At 33.2% G+C, this 12,878-nt stretch overlaps 3 protein-coding genes across 3 annotated transcripts; 2 read left to right on the forward strand and 1 right to left on the reverse strand.

The window, feature by feature from the left end:
* The first annotated feature begins 1,961 nt into the window (after positions 1–1,961).
* LOC125060589 (glutathione S-transferase 2-like) lies at positions 1,962–12,704 on the forward strand. The gene is made up of 5 exons (XM_047665528.1): positions 1,962–2,094; positions 7,678–7,816; positions 8,979–9,146; positions 10,729–10,871; positions 12,224–12,704. Exons 2-5 carry the CDS (start codon positions 7,684–7,686, stop codon positions 12,392–12,394), a joined length of 615 nt encoding a protein of 204 aa, XP_047521484.1. The 5' UTR covers positions 1,962–2,094; positions 7,678–7,683; the 3' UTR covers positions 12,395–12,704.
* Positions 2,708–4,637, forward strand: LOC125060581 (myb/SANT-like DNA-binding domain-containing protein 3). The gene is made up of 3 exons (XM_047665520.1): positions 2,708–3,584; positions 3,804–4,014; positions 4,229–4,637. Exons 1-3 carry the CDS (start codon positions 3,405–3,407, stop codon positions 4,621–4,623), a joined length of 786 nt encoding a protein of 261 aa, XP_047521476.1. The 5' UTR covers positions 2,708–3,404; the 3' UTR covers positions 4,624–4,637.
* On the reverse strand, positions 4,638–6,503 carry LOC125060579 (putative nuclease HARBI1). Its single transcript, XM_047665518.1, has 2 exons — positions 5,834–6,503; positions 4,638–5,454 (listed from the first exon to the last, which is right to left on the reverse strand). The coding sequence occupies exons 1-2, from the start codon at positions 6,134–6,136 to the stop codon at positions 4,672–4,674; spliced, it is 1,086 nt and encodes a 361-aa protein (XP_047521474.1). The 5' UTR covers positions 6,137–6,503; the 3' UTR covers positions 4,638–4,671.
* Positions 12,705–12,878: the final 174 nt, after the last annotated feature.

The following is a 12,878-nucleotide window of genomic DNA, read 5'->3' on the forward strand; positions in this document are numbered from 1 at the left end:
AAGATCCCAAAATATAATAAACTTTAAAACAAATGTGTTTATAACTAGCTCATGAGACCCAGATTATTGCAGAGAATCAAATATTTTTAATTTTTAAGTAAGATATATGTCTCAGTTTTACAAAGTTTCTTATAGTCAGATCAGCTCTGAGATTGATGAATCCTTCATCATCATAAACCTGACAGTAGTGAGTATTTTAACATGTATACTTATACATGTTAACTACTTAGTTAATACCTTTTTTACAGTGTTTATAGATAACAAGGAAAATTTCCTCCAGATTTTGATGCTATTTGCACTAATTTCTGCTATTGATCTGTAACAAAAAAATATCTTGATAACCTTTATGTTAAGCTAAGTAAATTTATATCTTCTTACTCATGACCATCCATTGTTATGGCTGAAAAAGCTAACAATTATTTATCATTGATACTTTGGTAATAAAGTTATATTTTACATCATTACATATCTGTTTTGAAATGCAATCCTGACAAGAATCTTTCTATTTTTCACAAGTGTAGATGTATTAATTATTTCTATAGCTCTTTTGAACCTCTTTCAGATTCCAATAGGATAGTATTAATATCATTTTGGGATATTTGTGATTGTGACTTCACAACTGAGATAATCTTTGATTCACTTCTCTAAATTGGAACTTTGCTTCGTTCAGACAATATTATATTATAACGAATACACTCAGTCACTGCATTTGTGTTGGTATTTGGATTTTGGGGACTCTTCAAGGGTTGGATTTAGAATTACGTCGCCCGAATTTGATGATACTGATTATGCAGAAGTCTCGGGGGACCTTGCTTGGAATTATGACATATTCGTTGAAAAATCAGTTTTTTAATTAATCGATTGTTTTTTAGAATTAAAAATCGATGAATAAAAAATAATCGATTTTTTTACATTTGTCGATTTTTTCCTAATTTTTGAAATTTAAAGTTAATTATTTAATGTAAATACTCCACTATCTTCATGACAATTAAAAAAGCATTAATTTACATAAGGCACAATAAATATATTCGAAATTTAAAAATATGATACACCATATATATTTATTATTGGTAAGTATATTCTGTTTTTATTTTACTCTATTTTTTGTTCATCTCCTATGATTTATAAAATATATTTTATAATAATTATACAGCCAAAACCGTTTATGACGACATCGTTTAGAACAACATACCGGTTATATTGACCAAAATAAAAGGTCCCGGCTGAATTCTATTGTTTTAGGTACTTAATAACAACGTCATCGGCTGTAACGACTATCGATTTTTTCGACCAAAGGTTAAACTTTCCAATATGGACCATCGATTTTTTGGGGGGGAGGGGGTACTACCGCCCTGTGCCATCCCCACCCTGCAGAACACCATGGTAATGGAGATATTCATGGTTTAACTTTTAAGGTTAGAATGGTAACGATTTAGAAATCCGTCGCCCGAATTTGACAATACTGATTATGTAGGTGTCTCTGCAGTGACATTCTGCATTAAAATCGGCTTTTTAATTAATCAATTCTTTTTTAGCATGAAAAATCGATGAATAAAAAATAATCGATTTTTTTATATTAATTATCGATTGTTTCCTAATTTTTGAAATTTTTAGTTTTATAATAATAACCCCTAACCACTTTCACGCGCCGGAAACAGATAATTAAAAAAAAAATTAATATACGAACCTAACCTAACAATAGATAATAATAGGTTTTTTGGACTGCTCCGGCGCTACGGGAAATGCAGCCCCTCCACCCTTGCGTACCAAAGCACAGGCATTTTATTCAAGCCTCCGCATTTGTATTGAATCATTGTTCTTGTTTGACTATGCAGTCCTCCTTCACCAGTCCACTACAGCATGTTAAACTTTTTCCCCCAACTTCAAATACCGTGATAAGATAACAGATAAGTACTGACACTATCAAGTGTTATAAAAATATGAAATCATTTCGTAATATTTATCAATTTCGGTAACCTATTTAGTATTCAGTATTTCGTATTTTTGTCAGTTGAGCTTTTGGGTCTCAGTTGAGAGCACGCTCTGCGCTATTTGCAACTTGTATTTATTTTGAAGCTGTTTGGAACCAAACCAGTAAGTCTATCACTTGACACTTTGTTTTAAATCAGTATATTAAATATTTGCTACTGTAATAATCCTCTACTCAGTCTACGACTGCAAATACCGGCTCAAATAATTCTTCATCACTAATATTAATTATTATAATTTTTATTGCAACGAAGTGTAAATAAATAAAATAAATATTAAACTAATCATAAAGATTATTTTTTAATTTATTTAATTATTTACTTGTCGCGTTCTGTTCATTTAAGGCCGTCAAGTGTATAATACAACAGTATTTAATGTGTGTATTATTTTTAGCTTATTTCTAAAATAACTAAAATTAAATACAAAAAAAAAGTTTCTTTTTTCTACAGCCATTCAAAATATGAAATCAATTGCCCAAACATATTTTTTATTTATTTTATTTACTGTTATTTATATTGTCCTTCAGTTAATGTACGTCAACAATAAATGAAGAATATAAAAACGATAATACTTTTGCATTATATTTTTATTTGGTTTTAATTACACAAGTACACAAAACACAAATTACTTTTTTGTAAGCTAAATTTTATTTGCAGTCTTGAGTACTATTGCTTTTTAAAATTTCCAAAAAAAAAACAACCAAATCCACGCATCGCCTATCTTTCAGGGTGAGATCTATAGTCCGCACTTGGACTTTACTCTGACTTAACTATCGAGCTAAGACACAGTCGGTATTTATAGAGCAAACTGCGAATCCCTCCCTAGTGTTGGCTTAGCTTAATCCCAAGTCCACGAAATCGACGACTTACCAAAAACTTTGACTATAAGCCTAACAAAAATAATGGCCTAAAATTTGCTCTACCATCATATCTTTTACTGGACTTTTTATTTTTGTCGGTTTTTAATGAACGGTGTTGCCATTTGGTATCAGAGTTCCATAGACTTTGGGAAAAATAGAATTTGAATTCAAAGAAATTTTAAATGATCTTGATAAATACCTATGAAATGCATGAAATAAAATAATTACACATTATTATGGTATCTATTGTTGTTTATTTACATTATTTATATAAGTGTTCAACCCCATTTTTGAGAGATCTTATAAATAACTGGTGTGATATCGTATCTGTCATCTGGCAGCACTGGCATATGTTGACAACAAAATTCAAACTACATAATATAAGCAAACCAACTTCGTCTCTCGCTAATCGCTTCACATCCGTTGACCGTTATTTTCGATTACCTGAATCTTCTACCTTTTATTACCTGACGACCTTGCTTGCTCAACGGATTTTGTACCTGCTTAAACGACTGACCACGGCTATTCTCACTCGGACCGGACTCGCTCACAAAAAATGGATAAAAAAAAACAGAAGCCTTACTCGGAATATGAGAGGCAACTGCTTGTACAGTTGGTTCAGTCAAAGATTGGCATTCTAGAGAACAGGAAGACGGACGCCGTTTCCCAAAAAAAGAAACACGAGGCTTGGGAAGAATTAGCAATAGAATTTAATAACTCTAACGTGTCACATACTGTAAGTAATCCACCAACATACACTATCTATAAATATCAATATGCTGTACGATAATTACAAAGATAGATATATAACTAGAGTATAGTTAGGTACAAGGATAGAATGAGCCAAAGCCAAAGCAATGCTAATGTAACCTTGGTGGTAAATTTTGGTTTGATAAAATTTTCATGTTTGTCATATGAACTTTTATATTTCAGTACAATTTTTTTTCGATTTTAGGCTGATTCTAAACAATTAAAAAAGATGTGGCAAAATATGAAGGCAAAAGCTAGGGATGCCAAAACCCTTGAAGCCCAAAGGAAGAGGACAGGAGGAGGACCAGCACCGCCTGAAATGGGGCCAATGGACACTCAAGTGATTGCAGTCATGCCACAAATAATGCCATCAATAGATGTGCCAATAGACTGTGACACATTAACTACAGTAGAAGGTAAGATCATTTCCCAAAGATATAATTCCTCATCATTTTCAACCAACTCACATCCACTGCTAAACATAGGCCTCTCCCAAAGTATGTGACAACACTCTGTTCTCACCCCTACCAGACTTCTGGACAGGTATATTAGTTGACCTGCATGTTATCTTATTCTAACCAATAAAAGACATACCTATATGATAACTTATTTGACTGTTTACTTTTATAGCTGGTACTGGTTATGACAACGACGGTGAAAGCTGGAGACCAAAGAGGGCAAGAGTGTCCAGTATAGAGGCCACACTTGAATCTGTAATTCAGCCGGGAACAAGCCAGGACTGGACTGATGAAGCTGGGTTAACGGAAACCACTGTTGAGGTCACCACTAAAAGTGAACCCTCTCAGCTATCAGCTACACCATCAGCGATCAGAAAAAATAAAACTTCATTTGAGGATATTAAAAAAAAATTGCTGTGGCAAGAGTTAGACAACAACAAAAAAAAATTTGAGATAGAAGTGGAACACATGAAACTAAAAAATCAGTTAGAAATCGAATTTCTTCGACATAAATATAAATTAGAACTAGAAATTTTACAGTTTAAAAAAGAATCTGAAAATAAATGATTAAAATGAAACAATTTTTGTTTTAATTTTCTTTATTACCAAACCAACCTAGTTAAATTGTGCAATCACAGATTGCCGGAATGCTAGACCTGTAGTAGATCTTTCATTGTTTCTGTGTTGTTCGACTTCTGGTGTTTGATCAGTAAGATCACCATCGTCATAAACATCCCCTCTCTGTATACCTATATTATGTAATACAGCACAAGCTATAATTATATTGCTGGTATTTGTCAATTTTGATCGTAGTCCTCTCTGCAAACATGGAAATTTCTTTTTCCACACTCCGAAAAACCTTTCAACAATATTCCTAGTTCTCAATTGAGAATAATTATAATTATTGTCAGCTCTTGTTTGTGGATTCAAAAGTGGTGTTAACATGAAGTTCAGTGCTGGATAGCCGCTGTCACCTACTAAAACTCCTTCTAGTTCACCATTTACCAGTCTTGCATACGCCTGGCTGTTTCTAAATATCCTGCTGTCGTGTGAACTTCCAGGCCACCTAGTCACTATATCAAATATTTCGAGATCAGGCCCTATTATAGCTTGCACATTTACAGAAAAATACCCTTTTCTATTCCTGTATGCTTCAGAGTGGGTGATACCTCTGGGTCTATTAATTTTAATGTGGGTACAGTCAATAGCTCCGATTATATTATTTAGGCCATGGTGCGTATTAGATTTTCCTAATTCTTCAAACTTCCTTTTGACTGTGGTCATATTTCTTGGAAAATTCACAAATCTAGGAAGTAATTTACTCAACTCTGCGGAAACTTTATTTACAATTAAGCACACTGAAGATTGGCTTATGCTGTTCAAATCACCACACACCATCTGTAATTTCAAGGAATAATTATTAGTTACATATATGTTATGCTTCTGAAAGTCAGAAGACAAATGTCTTCAACCAGTGTGTCCTGCCAATGATGATGCATGGTGAAGAAACATCACTGACACTGGTTAAGCGAGCAATTGGGAGAGCTATGCTTGGTATTTCTCTGAAGGATCAAATTAGAAATGAGGTGATCCGTCAGAAAACAAAGGATACCAATATAGCTGTCTGTAAGGTGAACTGGCAATAACAATTTGTCCGATAGTGACCTAGAACAAGCAAAAATAGCATGGGACGCATTCTGGCCCACTGGACTGACAATCTGAAAGTACTGTCTATATCAAATCGAAAAACAATACATATTTATGACCACAATATTACCTGAAAACATCCAGTTGCATAAAACCTTAATGCAATAAGTATTTGCAATTGCGGTAGAATTGGCAATCCTCTGTTATTAAAAGGTTGTAAGTTTGTAATTATCAGTGGCAGGATCACATTTAGTACCGTGTGTTTAAAAAAACGGTACCTTCTTTTAAATTCATTCTCACTGTACAGCTCGAAAGGATTTTGGTTGTATTCGTTCCGAACATATAGCTTAGGCATACGGGGATTCATATCGGCTGCAGTTCCTAACGTTTCAATGTTTTCTATTGAAGTTAGAACTCTCTCTATATTCTCCATTGTCACTTTCGATATTGAAAATTCGTATCAAAGCCAAAACACAAAACGTCACAGTCCTTCAGGAAAGCGTAGGTCTTAAGTAGGTATACGGGATCGGTACAGGTCCAAGTCACAAAGCCAGTCGTTGTTTTAATAAATATTTATATGCTCAAACAAACAGAAACAGAGAAGTGAAAAAGCGGTTGAAACTTTTGAATTGTTGATACAAGTTCTCTGTTGCTGTTGCCAAAACAATGCGATCCGTTCTACGTAACAAAATTATTGCCATCTTTAAATACATTTTCTAAAGGTTACTCGTAAATTTCTAGTTATTGCAATAATAAAATAAATAAATACATAAATAACAATAAATTGAAGATATATGTGTACCGTTTTAGATGTTTAAATATTTGTTATTGTTTACTTTTTTAAAGGATAATAAACAAAGTATTGCATGAAATGAAACATCAATTTGTATTTTGACATTTGCTGTCTTAGCTTGGGCTTAGCTTAATCTAACCGTTAAAATGTCTATAAATACGAAATCATAGTTTAACCTTAGTGTACACTAAGCAAAGTTTTTCGTAAGGTAAGTCTGAGCAAAGTCCAAGTGCGGACTATAGATCTCACCCTCAGTGCTCTGTAAATTTTCTTCAGTGTATCTGTTTCTATTCAACTAGAATTGTATAGGAAAACGCCTTTTGTGTGGTAATCAAGATTTATTATAATTTACCAGGAACATTAAAACTTCCTACTAGAATTTTTAAATCGACTTAATGTACTACTTTTGGAAAAAAGTAATTTTTCTATTAATAATTATTTGCGTGACAAAATACCATTGACAACGTTATCAAATATAACAAAATATATAAATATATTTCGTGATAACGAATGAAGTGAAACTTCTTTAGAATCGTTGTGATTTCAAACCGGATGCAACGGAAAAAGCGACAGTAAAAAGAGACAGACGCATAAATTCGTAGGATTTAGCGTGGGAGAGAATGAGATGGGAAGAATTGTGCAGTGTATAAACTTTAAATTGGCGTGTATTTGATCATTTTCTGAATTAAAAAAACATAGATGTGCAAAAAATTCAATAAGTAATAATCATCGAATTTCAAACTTCCATTATTTTAGTTTTTATCAAATTAAAGATTGATATTGATATTAAACTTATAAATGAAAATTTAACATAGTCCTACATTTAGTCAGTGAAAAAAGTATAATTTACATATTATTCATTATAAAAACTTTGTTTTTGATGGTTTCACTTCTACCACGTGTGAATTGCACACATGAGTTTTTTTTTAATAATGTGATGATGTAGAAATAAAACAATATGTATAAAAATTTACTATGAATCATAATTTAATTGTAACTTCTTTTAAAACAAATTTGCAAGTCATTATGGCAGAATATGCAAACTTTAAATTGTACCACCATAACATTGTTGTACCATATTCATGCAAATAAATTATATTTGTTATTTTTATATGCTATTCACAATGTTAAATATATAATTGTAAAATTGCTTCAAAGATTCATACCAATACCATTTTCAGATCATCATGCCTGATGTCAAGTACTACTACTTCCCCGTTAAGGCTCTCGGTGAGAGTGTTCGTCTACTCCTCGCTTATGGTGGCCAGGACTTTGAAGACAAGAGAATTTCCGAAGAGGACTGGCCTGCGTTTAAGCCATGTATGTGTATTTATTAAACATATAATATAGTTTACTCAAATGTAAACTGAACAACTGAATTACTGATGTGTTTGCCATTAGAGAAAAGCAAGCGTATAAGGTAATCCATAGAGAGCCCCATGACTGACATTGTCTGTGTGTCCACATGCCCACAATGCCTACATGATTTACTCCGTCAGATGAAAATTTCAAAATGGCGAAAGAAATTTTCTGTGTTGTCTATTCTGTCTTAAAACTATAGTCGAATTTTTAATTAGACGAAGTCAACTGACGTTTACGGTGTTGTCAGTTTTTGATGAAATAAAAATAGTGTTGTGACAAAGTAAAAACCCGTGAATTAATGATCGGTGATGGCACTAGTCGCCGCGCCGCGCTTTGTAATAAGACGTCAAAAAACTGATTGTAGTTACATAGTACTAGTACCAAACTTATATCAGAGCACTTTTATACAATTTTTAAATAGAAATAATATTCTTTTATTATTTGAAATGATTGACTATTCACACTCATTGTTCATTCATCTGATTGAACAAGAACTGAACGCATCACTATTAGTTTAAATATGGCAACATTAATTTACAAAGTGACATTAGCTACTGTCAGTTGGCTTCGTCTAATTAAAAATACGACTATAGAGTCCGCGCCACCACTCATTGCCCTGGGAACTAAATTTGTCGTTACAGTGAAATATTATTTTATTCGGTTTAAGGTACAATATTAGAAGCAAATCTTGGAGAGTAGTTCGAGAATTTCATATTAATTTATGTTACGTTGGGGTAAAATAGCCTTGCATCTAGCACTAGCAACATATTACTACGCTGCGCTAGCGCCGCGTCTATCGGCATTCAGTAGTGGCGCGGACTCTAATAATCAAATTTCAATTTTTTTTAAATTATTATTTTCACCGATCAATCTCCTTCGTGCCTTCTCCATCTCTACATGACTCTGGCGAAGTACCTTGTGCCCACTTGGCACAAATAAAAGCCGTTAAAAAAAAAATCTTCATTTGCGTCACAACGGAGAAAGATAGTACTTACACAATTTAAAAGAATCAAGAGAACTCAGTTGTTCCAGAAATTACTTCATGACTAGATACTTGTACTTTATACTTAGTAAGAATGTTACAAAAACCTACTAGATGTTAAACAAATTATTTTTACAGCGACACCTTTCGGTCAAATGCCGGTACTAGAGATCGATGGTAAGGCTTACGCACAGAGCACTGCCCTCTCCCGGTACCTGGGCCGCAAGTATGGCCTCTCCGGAGCCAATGCTGAAGAGGATCTGGAGATCGACCAGAATGTCGACTTCGCTAATGACGTCCGTGCGAGTAAGTAATACTAATATTCGACATCGATTACGCCTACGAGGAAACAAGTTTTTTACGTGTATTTTTATTAATCATGACAAAAATATTTCCGTAATCATTAAACAGTATCTTATTGCTTCTTATTCTAAAAATTGCTGTATAAATCTACGAATGGTTAAAGTATATAATAGAATACATTACGTTCCACAACTGAGCGAGTCAAGGCAGTTTTTGCCGCGCACCACCACTTTGTGGAACCAGCTGCCCACTGAAGTATTTCCGAACCAATTCGAGTTAGGGTCCTTCAAGAAAAGAGCGTACCAATTTCTGAAAGGCCGGCAACGCACTCGCGAGCCCTCTGGCATTGAGAGTGTCCATGGGCGGCGGTATCACTTAACATCAGGTGAGCCTACTGCCCGTTTGCCTATAAAAAAAAAAAGAATAAATCTTAAATATATAAAACAAAGACGTGTTAATTACACCACTTATAACTCAAAATCGGTGGACCGATGTTATCTCTTCTTTGGTGGATTCTTCTCTCCGAAGCAGAATAAGTAATAAAATATCGGATCGGTCGAGTAAAAATAAATAAAGTAATTAATTTTACGAATGCAAACAGCATGTGCCATCGGTTGACAAAATTACGCATATAAAAGAAACCTACCACTTTCTTGCGCCGGATAACAAAACAAAAATTCTGTATATCAGAAAGTGCTTTTACATGCAGTATCGCAATATTGGCGCTAGAGAGAAGAGGCCTAATGTGTAAAACTGTCATTCTTCTTTCGCAATGGCAAGCAATAAAACATTTCTGTATTTGCAAAAAAAAGTTGTATAACGATATTATTAGACTTATTATTAACTTCGTTCCGCCTAACAGTCTAATAATCGGGTCCTCTAAGGGTCCTCTATATAATATTTTAAAGAAAAGCCACGAAAATGGTCAGAGCACTTATGAACAATCCGTATATAAAGAGCGTCTAAAAGCAGTTAATCTTACTGATTTCGGAAGTAGGTTTTTAAGAGGAAATTTCGAAACCTTGAAAATCTTCACTGGTTATTTTAATCTTCCAGGAATTAAGAAATTCTTTATTTTAAGTGAGACATTTGAGGGATAGTTCTTTAAAACTGAAGACCCTAAATAACTCCCAAACCAAGTAGTGGCTGACTGTAATATAACAATAATAAAGCCTTTATTGCTATATTTACTTATACTAGTGTATAATGTTATGTGATATACTAAAAAATTAACACAAAAAATAAACACTAATAATTAATCGACAAGCCGGTTGATTCCTGTCATACAGCTTGGACATAGGCCTCTTCTAAGAGCTTCCACTCTTCTCTGTTTCTGGCTTTACGTAGCCACATAGGACCAGCTGCTCTTCGCACATCATCTTCCCATCTTTTTATTTGTCTTCCTCGTTTTCTTTTCATCATAGCCAGGAAGCCATTCCGTAACTTTTTTCGTCCATTTATCTTTATCTTCTCTCATAATGTCCATTTCCATTTCAATCTTTTACTAGAAGTAACAGCGTTTCTAAACTTTGTCATGTCCTTTATTTTAGCCGTAGGGTAACAATAAAGATGTAATAAATTACAGAGGCCGCTACCGTCGAATACGAAACCGACGAGGAATTGAAGGCCAAAAAGCACGTGGAATTCACTAAGAACGTCTACCCGGAGTTGCTTGAGAAACTGGACAAGATCATCAAGAAGAACAACGGACACATTGCTGCTGGCAAGGTATTTATTCATAGTATCGTTACAGATTATATCGACAGTCGAACATTTAAAAAGGAATATAATAATAGAAATGATATAGTATTAATAAATCATTATTAACGCTTAACTGTGAACAATACAGTCAAAACCGTTTATAACGACATCGTTTACAACGACCTATCGGTTATTACAACCAGATTGTACGGTCCCGTCCGAATCCCTAGTAAACTATTCAGTAAACAAACCGCTTATAACAACATCGGATACAGCGACATATCGCTTACAACGACGACATTTTATCGATATTCATCGGCTATAACGACCAACCGCTTCTTGTCTCAGCAAAACAAAAAAATACAAACTATTTTAAATCTTATTTAGAGGCGTTGAATGAATATTTAGGCATATTATTATCTACGCACTTTCTCCCAACGAACAGTTTCAGCCAACAACGATTTCCGAGACTCTTAACGCTGTAACGATTTTGCAAAAATTTGTTGCCTTTAACGAACAGTTTGATACTGGTGATACTCATACCTTGAGGAGTATGAAACGTGAAATGCAAAAAATATTTGAGACTGGGCTAAAATAAAACAGACCAAAATGACTGATTACTTTTGTACCTAATTATTTCGTAATAAATATTTTTGTTTCTTTTTTGACTCGTTTACATATTATAATATTAACATACCATATTATAACCCATACCTACCTATTCTAGATAGATAACTATGATAATATAACTTGTATGTATTGTACATACATATGAACTATACTTGTGTATATATAATATATGACATTGCTTATAACGACTATCGCATATAACGTCGGCAACTATACGGTCCCTTCAATGTCGTTATAACCGGTTTTGACTGTAGTATTATGTAGTTTTAGCTAGAGTTTGGGTTTCAGTCTTAATTGCTATGTTAATTCGAATATCATGAAAAAGCTTATAAATATATAACTATTAAAAGTTAAAAAAAAATTCAAAAACAGTTGCTATCGGAGCGATTAAAAAAAAGTAAACGATAAAGATGAGTAATGACCTTCAATGATAACTAAAGCTATACCATCATATATAATTATATAGTATAGACAAAATGATTAGCGTGTAGATTATATGACATTCTTTCCACAAGGATTTAGATATGAACGATTTTTTTTTAAATTAGTTTAAAAGTTTTTAAGTTAACAAATATAAGAAAAATATCGCATCGTAATCTATACAGGGTAAAAAATACCGCGCTAAGTTATGTTAAGAAATAAACTTCATACATGAAATCGAATTAAAGAACATTCCTTAATTTTTCCCTAAATTTCTGTTAACATTCGCCATTTAGCCTAAACTGTGGGTAATTTCTGTTATTTTACAGCTCACCTGGGCAGACTTCGTGTTCGCTGGAATGTTCGACTACTTAAAGGCAATGCTCCGAATTCCAGACCTAGAAAAGAAATACCCAAGCTACCAACAAGTGGTTGACGCGGTGTACACTCTGCCCAAACTCCAGGTCTACATCAAGAATGCACCAAAAACTGAAATATAAAATAGACAATATTTATTTGTTCATTAAGTTTTAATTTGTTAATAAATCCGATTTCTCAAGTTTGTTATAATACAAAAGAGTTTTAAATTAGAACGAGCAAAAATAAACCGAGTTATTACTGGCCACTAATTCAATATTTAAAAAAAACATAGTACAGTCTGACGTATGCTCAGAAGTTTTCTGTCGGATATTTTTCCCAAAATTAGTTTACAAAAAAACTGCATTTAATAATTTGTATTATTACGTCATTGTACAATGTGCTTTAATAATTTAAGTGTATATTTAATGTATAAATAAAAAATAACCATATTATTTTCTTTTATTTTAAACCAGCTGGAAATTTTAAATAAATACATACTTAAAAATAAATAAAATGAAAATTAAAACAAATTTAAAAAGTTTGGTCCCTGTGGCAGTGTACCTTTAACGCTGGCAGCATTTCCTCGCTGTATTGCTATACTTAATCGTTGAGCGAGGAAAGCAC

This window comes from Pieris napi, chromosome 22 (genome assembly GCF_905475465.1).
Source record: "Pieris napi chromosome 22, ilPieNapi1.2, whole genome shotgun sequence".
In the NCBI taxonomy this organism is placed as follows: Eukaryota; Metazoa; Arthropoda; class Insecta; order Lepidoptera; family Pieridae; genus Pieris; species Pieris napi.

Bases quoted from the DNA above. Each gene is read 5' to 3' on its own strand.
- LOC125060581 (XM_047665520.1), top strand. From the start codon at position 3,405: ATGGATAAAAAAAAACAGAAGCCTTACTCGGAATATGAGAGGCAACTG. The intron at 3,585-3,803 runs GTAAGTAATCCA...TTTCGATTTTAG, and splicing joins ACTCTAACGTGTCACATACT to GCTGATTCTAAACAATTAAA. The intron at 4,015-4,228 runs GTAAGATCATTT...TTACTTTTATAG, and splicing joins CACATTAACTACAGTAGAAG to CTGGTACTGGTTATGACAAC.
- LOC125060579 (XM_047665518.1), bottom strand. From the start codon at position 6,136: ATGGAGAATATAGAGAGAGTTCTAACTTCAATAGAAAACATTGAAACG. The intron at 5,455-5,833 runs GTAATATTGTGG...TTGAAATTACAG, and splicing joins ATGCAACTGGATGTTTTCAG to ATGGTGTGTGGTGATTTGAA.
- LOC125060589 (XM_047665528.1), top strand. From the start codon at position 7,684: ATGCCTGATGTCAAGTACTACTACTTCCCCGTTAAGGCTCTCGGTGAG. The intron at 7,817-8,978 runs GTATGTGTATTT...TTATTTTTACAG, and splicing joins CTGGCCTGCGTTTAAGCCAT to CGACACCTTTCGGTCAAATG. The intron at 9,147-10,728 runs GTAAGTAATACT...AATAAATTACAG, and splicing joins CGCTAATGACGTCCGTGCGA to AGGCCGCTACCGTCGAATAC.